General features: G+C 33.0%; 1 protein-coding gene across 1 annotated transcript; it reads right to left on the reverse strand.

The window, feature by feature from the left end:
• Positions 1 to 1,440: 1,440 nt before the first annotated feature.
• LOC133806415 (protein FAR1-RELATED SEQUENCE 5-like) lies at positions 1,441 to 2,211 on the reverse strand. Its single transcript, XM_062244518.1, has one exon. The coding sequence runs from the start codon at positions 2,209 to 2,211 to the stop codon at positions 1,441 to 1,443; it is 771 nt and encodes a 256-aa protein (XP_062100502.1).
• Positions 2,212 to 8,911: the final 6,700 nt, after the last annotated feature.

Below are 8,911 nucleotides of genomic sequence, written 5' to 3' on the forward strand. Positions count from 1 at the left end.
TGGGAGTTTAAGAGGAGAACAAGGAAGCTATTGGGTGAATTCTCCACTTGAGGTAAGGATTTTATGCACATTTAAGATTTGTTTCTGTTTTGATTTGAGAAATCTAAAGCATGAGTTAAGATTTTAGAGTTTTGGGTTGAGTTGCTGAAATTAGACATCAAAGGGTGGATCTTTGGGTGGGATGGTGTTTTGATCTTTATACTAGTGTTTATGGGTTGTTAGATGGTTCATATGAAGTTTTAAATTGATCTTGGGTTTAGGTATTTGTTTGGGATGATTTGGGGAGGTTGTAGCTCGGGAAAAACGCAAGAGAAAACCCAGAAATCTGGGTTCGCGAAGGAGCGACGCGGCCCTGTTCTTGGGCGCCGCGGTGCGAGGATGCTTCAGGAAATGGCCTAGCCGCTGGGTGCCGCGGCCCTAGGCCATTTTGGCAGCCAAAAATTTGGGTTTTTAGGGCTTTTGCCCGGGGACGCGGGGGGGATGGTTCCAATGTATTGTTTTAAGGAATTAGAGGTCCCAAGGGTACGGGATTGGTCTCGGGAAGTGGTTTTGGGTTTGGTTAGTATTAAAAGTGTTTTATGTGTGTTGTGACTAGGATTTCGGAAAGGCTCGTGCTAGAGGACCGTGCTTGTGACCTTGGTGCATCAGAAAGCTCGGGATACAAGTAAGAAAACTGTAGCACCCGAGAACAGGGCATGGGCCCATAGTGATATTACAGGGCATGGCCCTAGATTGTATTACGTGCTAATGTATAACCTTAAATGAATTATTATATGATTGAATGATTATTTCGAGATGTACTATATGTGTGATTATAATGAGATGAACGGCTAAGGCCGAGAGCGGCGAAGGCTGAGAACGGCCGTGGGGCCGGAAGTAACACTTAGCACATGGAGTGCCTATAGTCAGGGTGGGACCCAATGGATACATGAGTTATCCTTACGGTAAGGACCGAGACCCCAAGCTTTGGTTAGGCCTCTGGGGCGGCATGGCCGTGTTTGTTCAGTCTGATGGTTTTCCTATTTATCAGTGGATTATATGTTATTTACTGTATGAGTTTTCTTGCTGGGCTTCGGCTCACGGGTGCTCTGTGTTGCAGGTAAGAGCAAGGGGTCAGTCAACCAGCCATGAGTATGGAGAGCGTGGGTACAGCGCGTACATGTTCGGCCTGCTCGACTGCTTTGGTTGGAGGCATTTTGAATATGGCTGTATTAACTTATTCTTTTGATAGTCAATCAAGTGTAAATCTATTTTTGAGTTGTAAGTATTTTGTAAACCTTATTTTTGGGATCCCAGATGTTGATACTTAAAGTTTTTAATGAAACTAAATATTTTCAAAGATTTTAGCCTTAACTTCCGGTTAGTCACACTTTGGTCTTTGAAAACCTCGTAGAGTCAGTTAGTTGCACAGTTGTGTTTTAAACTCACTTAGTAACGACTCTAAGGTAGTAGGGCGTTACACATCAACTCCTCCAACGTGTTAGCAATAGCTTCGTCTCCATCTGTCACTACTATTTTGGGTAGAACACCTCCCATGCATTCCAGGAAAGCCCTTGTCGCCCACTTGTAGTTGCTGCCAGACTCATTGTCAAGAATGGCAAAGCCCAAAATGCACGTTCTATAGTGGTTATTAGTTCCTATCCATATCAGCAGCAACTTCCCATAACTATTAGTCTTGTACGTCGAATCAAAAGCTACTGCATGGCCATATGTTTCATAGTCTGATCTACATCTACCATCTACCCAAAATAAATTAAGAAGACGATTGTCCTCATTGTACGAAAATTGTCCAAAAAAACCAGGGTCCTCATCAGCTTTATGCTCCAAATATCTAATTGCCCGCCCTGCATTGGAACCGATAAACTCAACTTTTGAAGCATGGGATATTCGATTGTAAAGATCTTTTGATGTGAATGGAATCTCCTCATAACCACCCATTTGCTTTGCCATGTACGACATGATGTGGCAAGTTCTTATGCCTGACTCCTTCATTATTTGTGCAGTCGTCAAGTTTCCTTCTGAGATTACCCGATTGGACCGAAGGAATTGTTTATGGTTGCCTGCTACAACGTTGTGAGAATTAATTGGGATGAATTCTTTGCATATCCAATGCTTACTACCCTTCACCAAGTTCACTTGAAAGCAAACCTTGCATCCCACTCGACTAATTGGCTTAGGCTCCCTTGTTCTATCAAGCCTTCCCACATGCATTTCAGACCGCCAGCCCTCGCGGGAGCATATTCACTGACGTTGACGTACATCACCTGTAGTATTTTTTTGCATGATACTTTTACGCAGGCTGAACCCAATGAATCTTTCATATTCATGAATGAATTCTTCAGCCATGTCTAGTGATTGAAAAACATGGCCAACCATGTCATCTTACTCAACAACAATGGGTTTTCATATAAATCATACTTACAAAATTGGTTGGTATCCTTCAGTTCGTCAGTTGCCAATTCCGTCTTTTCCAGACTTGATGTCCCACCTTCATCAACTGTATTCCCCATGGCATCTCCACCACCTTCATCAACTATATCCCCCATGGCATCTCCCCCACCTTCTTCTTCCTCATATTCTTCACAAAAGCGTAAGCCAAACCAATCCCAATCATTCTCTTCGATAATGTCTGTGTTCGGACCTATGGAACATAAAATTTTTCCACAGTTAGAATTTAAATTGTATTTTAGCTAAATATTCATATGCAAATCTACAGTAAAATCAAACTGTCCCACTCTTCACATTTCTCTTCATTAACTATTAATTCCTATGATATTTTCCCTTCCCCATAGTCATAATTTCAGTCTCATTATGACGCGACAAGTTGAAAACGAATTCATGAATCACTCACATATTAATTGAGCAAATAATATGTGAGTGATTTAGTGATTTCAAATATTTAATATATAATATGTGTTCTTTAGATTCGGTTATAATATTGTTTCAATAACAGTATTTCAATCAAGTGACCCTATTACTATAGAAGTGTAAGGTCTCCCATAAAAGAAAATAGAAACACGTTATACACCTTATGTGCTACTTCATTTGTATAGGCCTATTGTCGTACTGGGCCAAATAATGGACTCACACTTAATACTAGCCGGCCCAATATTACATTCACTTTTGTTTTTCTTCTAATAAGGTTCAGGACAGGGTCACGTCTTGATCCTATACAAACTGAAGGCCTCCATGAGCCTTTCAGACAGGGCCAATCCAAAACTTTACAAGTCCTCGGCAGAAGATGCATTTTTACACCCACTCAACATTTGACCAGATATAAAATAAGTTACTGACGAACCCACCATAAATATAAAGCCATCACGTATTTTACATTACTCATCAAACCCTAACTAACTTTAATAACTAATTCATGTATAATAACTTAACATATAGTCTATTTCATTTACCTGCAGTCCATTGCACATCCTCAACTGTGACCTATAATTGAAATGTACTCCTCCTGTAGGCGATCTTGCAGTGCATACAAAACAGTCGCCGAATGAGTAACAAAGAAAACTCTCACTCCACCTCCTCCAATCCAGTTTTAACCAACATCGTTTTGTTATGTTATTCAATAGTTAAAAATCAATTGACCATTTTTAATAATATTTAAATTCGTCATTAAATATAATTATCCCATTGAGCTCATCAAAATATTTCATCAATCTTCCTCTCCAGCAATTAATTACCATGCTTTGTAATGTTGCCTTCCTAACACAATGACAAACGTCACTCAATCCTGTCTCTCCTTCCCCAAAATTTGACTATCGTATACATAATCTTTTTAAAGATATGGCAAAACAACATTGGTTTCAGTGCAGTTTATTGACCCACGTTTATTCATCTTGAGATGGATGAGTTGTTTTATCTAACTCCTGGAACAAGTATTGACCTTATTGTCCCATCACTTGGAAGTCAAATGCCCCTGATAAAATGCATTTATATATTATTTTTATACTTTGTCAATCCCACCCATCAATAATCCGGTTTTAAATGTCCCTTTCTTAAAAAAAAAACAAAATTATGTGTTGTATGTGAATGTATACTATGGAAAGAACATACCACTTGGCCAAACTATATCAATATCAATGTCCTACTATTAAATTCAACGAAGTCACCTCTGCTCCATGCCCTTTATTACTAGTTCATACATATTATAGGGATAAACATGATGTTCTTATTTAATTAATCTGTTCCCAAAAAAATGCCCATATTGTAGGTGTAACATTTCTTATACCCACATGGAAGAAATAATAATAAATTAAAATAAAGAGTAATTTTGATAAATCATTCATTCTATAATAATATGGTCATTGTTTTCATCTCAACTCAACTGAAAGGTAAGCATAATCTACACAACATATCTTGAATCATATAAGCTTACAAAAAATTTAACGTGATCTTCCTAACATAACAGAGCTAAACAAACTACAATTAAAGTCCACTTCCATTTACTGGAATGATATAGACTATTGAGTATGTTTTTTTAAATCGCAAAACAACGAACTATATGCCACCCTTAGTTAATTAAGGATAATTAATTAATTAAATTATTGGAAAATTAATGAATTAGGAAATAAATTTGTAAAATTTAAAAAAGTTTTATAATAAATTATCATAAAACTCAATTTAATTAGAGTAGTAAAATTAATAATGATAATAAAATGTTAGTATAACTGGAAAATTATTAAAAATTAAATAAATTATGTTTGTTTAATATAAATGTAATTATTATAAATAAATTTATTTTATTTTATAAGTATTAAATACAAAAAAATAGTTATTGTTAACTATAGTAATAACTAGAAAACAAAACCGTGCTTCGCGTCTTCAGACCAGTTTTTTTTTTTATGATTATGTTCATTGTATAACGAAAAATTAAAGTGTCAAAAACAAAGTTCAAACATTTTGTTGTACGCGTAATTTTATTTATATATATTTTTTTTTTATGAAAAGAGAATATATTGAAACTCAACAAAACAATTACAACTCATGCTCTAACAGAGCACCCATAGCCAGAAACATTACAACTGGTCCAACTTCTCAACAATAGCTAAATCTTTTTTCCCAAACTTTGTCCTAGGAAGTCTTAAAATTCTAGCTTGCAAACAAGACTTGATCAAGTGATCTATACTATCAACTTTCATAGCATAAAATCTGAACAAACAAGAATTTCGATTCCACCAAATCACATAAACTGAAGCAGCCAGTGCTGCTGCTGCTATTTTTTTGCTTAAGACCTTTAGGTCTCCCAATCATCCAAGTGGACCAATCTTCATACTTAACCGACCAAATATCATTTCCCAGCCAAGAAGCAACTTTTGATTAACTTGCTGAGAAAATAGACAATAAAAAAACAGATGGGCATGAGTTTCCTGCTCCAGCTCACAAACTGGACACAGTAAGGAATCAATATTCATATGGCAGTGAACAAGCTTATCTCGGGTGAGTAAGTGTCCAAGAGTAGCTTGCCATAAAATAAACCTATGCTTGGGAACAGCCAGGTTACACCAGACTACATTAGCAAAATGAACTCTCTCCTTATTTAGCTGCTGAACATAGAGCCTTCTAAGATTAATTTTACTATACTTCACTGCATCCTCCAGATCACCAAGAGAGATGACAAATTTCAAATTGACAAGCTTTCTCCAGTACCAGCTCACATCGTTTTTGATCTTATACTCCCAAAAATTCTACCCTTTGAGATAAATGGCATCCACCCATTTCACCCAGAGGATATCTTGTTTAGAGGTAATAGCCCAAAGGAACTTAGCTAACAACACTCTATTCCATTTGGACCCTTCCTTAAACCCAATACCACCCAAACTCTTAGGCAAGCAAACCTGATCCCAAGCAGTGAGATGCATTTTGCTTCTGTTACTATTACTGTCATTAGTCCCCCATAAAAACCTTCTGCATAATTGATCAATCTCACAAATGACACTCTTGGGAAGGAAGAATATACTCATCCAGAACGATCTTATGCCCAATAAAACAGAATGAATAAGCTGATTTTTGCATGATTTTTGTATTCTAAATTCTAAATTATGTATAAAAAAAATTACGTTTTGTGCCGATTACCCTTTATTTTTAAAAATTAACTTTTACTGGTGTGTTTGTCAAAATGTTAAAAATATGAATAATTTATAAAAAGTAAATTATATGTATAATATGTTTTGTGTAAGAGTTCATACCATTTTGAACCTTTTGTTTTAGTCGATTACCCGTTTGGACCTTGTGTTTTGTCAAAGCGTTAAAAATAGGAATATGTATATATTATTTGAACCACATGTATTTTGGTCGATTACTTATTTAGACCATTTATTTTTCAAATGGTAAAATAAATTATTAATAATTCATCGAACAAAGACCTGCTGTATTGAATTTTCGGAAAAAATATTTAACTAAAATAGAGTAGATCAGAATATATTTTCTTTTATATAATTATGTTGCAGTTTATAATTTTAAAGCATTTAAATATATATTTATGTATGCATGCACATTTCATTTTAATTATAATATATTTTTTTAAAAAAATCTATCATGTCAGGAGACACTTAAATATCTCTCATTTAAATTAGTTAATTAATTTATCATTATATAAAAATAGATATTTAGAAACTAAGGTAAAAGCAAATAGAGTTAATAGTAATTAATTTATTATTATATATAGATAGATATTTAGAAACTAAAATAAAATAAAATAAAGTTAATTACTATTATTATTATATTTAAAAAAAAGTAGAACAAAAATATATTATTTTTTGAAAAAGTTTAATAAAAAAATGAGAAAAACTAAGAAAATAGATAGAGTAATTTAGAGTAATTTTAGAGTGTGGCATAATATCTTTGGGACTCTCATTTATATAAATACTACAAAACATAATCGCACTTTCGCGCAGTCTTTTATAATTATTAAAAAAATATACTTATTTGAACCCTTTATTTTTAAGAATTAACTTTTATCTTGTGTTTTGTCAAAATGTTAAATATAACATTGGACGAGACCATTATTTGAACATTGTATTTTGACCGATTACCCGTTTTGACCCTTTATTTTTAAAAATGAACTTGTGGACCTGTCAAAATGTTAAAAATAAGAATAGATAGATTGGTTATTTGAACACTATATCTTGACCGATTACTCATTTTGAGTCTTTATTTTAAAAAAATTAACCCTTGGACCGTGTATTTATTCAAAATGTTAACATACTGTATAAAAAGTAAATTATAAAAATATATATAATTATCTATATAGTTTATGTTTTCTATAAGGGTTCACACTATTTTTAACTTTGTATTTTAGCTGATTACCAGTTTGGAATCTTTATTTTTTAAAATTAACTTGTGGACCTTATGTTTTGTCCAAAGGTTGATTACCCATTTGAATCATTTATTGTTAAAAATTAACATTTGGCTATATTTTGTTTTCTCAAAATGTTAAAAGTACATAGATTATAAATTTATTATTATTATATATAGATATTTTTAATTGACATCTTTTATTAGTATTATCATTAAAATAAAAATGATAAAAAAGAGAAAATAGATAAAGTTTTTCCCTTAAATATAAATTATGAAAGTAAAATAAAAAATAAGAAAAGTTCACGGTTATTTATATTTATAATTTAATTAAACAATTGTCGTAAATTAAATATCTAATTAATCAATTATTTGTTTCTCTCTCCTTTCAATAAATTAATAGAATGTTCAATAGAATTTGAAAAGCAAGATATGTGAAAAAATTAAGCTAACAAACAATATTAACATCAATTAGCATAATTATATACATTTTAATTCATAATATGTTCCTTCTTTCAAAAAAATATTTTTTGTGCTTCACATCAACATCCGCATCTTTTGTTACTGTTGGATGGTCCACTAAATTATAATCTAGAAAATATTTATTTACTTTAGTAAAAAAAATCACAAATTCAAACAATACCATTAGTAATATCATTTTGTCACAAGCTTGAGTAAATATCAAATGAAAGAAAAATACAATTATTAATATCGTTTTTATTATTAGAATTATGTCATTAGCTAACGAGGCCACAATTATATTTTATAAACTTAAAGGATAAAATAATTTTTTTTAAAGTATTTGTGTCAAAATTTGTGATGGTATATTTAATGGCTATATTTTATTGTGTAGTGATTTTTTTTTCCTCATAGAGTCAGTAGGTTTTCAAATTTTTAAGAAATGAAAATCATTGTACATATATTTTTTATTTATCTTATCCACCTATTTTTATTATATATCTTGGTAAGTGATTCCAATATATATTTTTAAGTTTAAAATTACTTAAAAATATAATGTTTGAAGGAAAATTATTAACTTTTAAAGGAAACATTTATGATGATTCCGAATAACTGGTTACATTTGCCATTTTGTAATACTTCATGGATAAAGTTATAAAATGGGTCAACGTCGCAGGACCCCACATTTTTTGTACAACAGCCGAGTTCTATTTTACTTACGACCAATCTGACAAAGAATAGTGTAAACAGGGCAGGGGATTTTTCAATAAGATTGGTTTATGTTCCACCCACCGCTTAATCGACGACACTGCCATTTGCCCATTCTGAAAGAAGATCAGTAAGGTTGAGCAACTGGTGGTATAGTACGCACGTTGTTATCCGCTTTGCAAAATGGACTCTAACTCGTCTGTGGATTCCTGCAATTTGGAGGTCTTCCTCGACAATAGAGGATGGCCCACGTCTCTGGTCGATTATGACGAATTCACAACTGTCCCCCTTAAATTCCTTCCCAATAATGCACTGGAGGTTATTAACAATCTCAGGCAGTTGGTTGAGCAGCAGAAGCTTGAGCTCTTCCAAAGCAATTGTGACCACCGTCTCTTGGAGGAGTCTAATAAATCTTTGAAAATAAGATAAAGTTGTTAGAGGC

Source organism: Humulus lupulus, chromosome X (genome assembly GCF_963169125.1).
Source record: "Humulus lupulus chromosome X, drHumLupu1.1, whole genome shotgun sequence".
Classification (NCBI taxonomy): domain Eukaryota; kingdom Viridiplantae; phylum Streptophyta; class Magnoliopsida; order Rosales; family Cannabaceae; genus Humulus; species Humulus lupulus.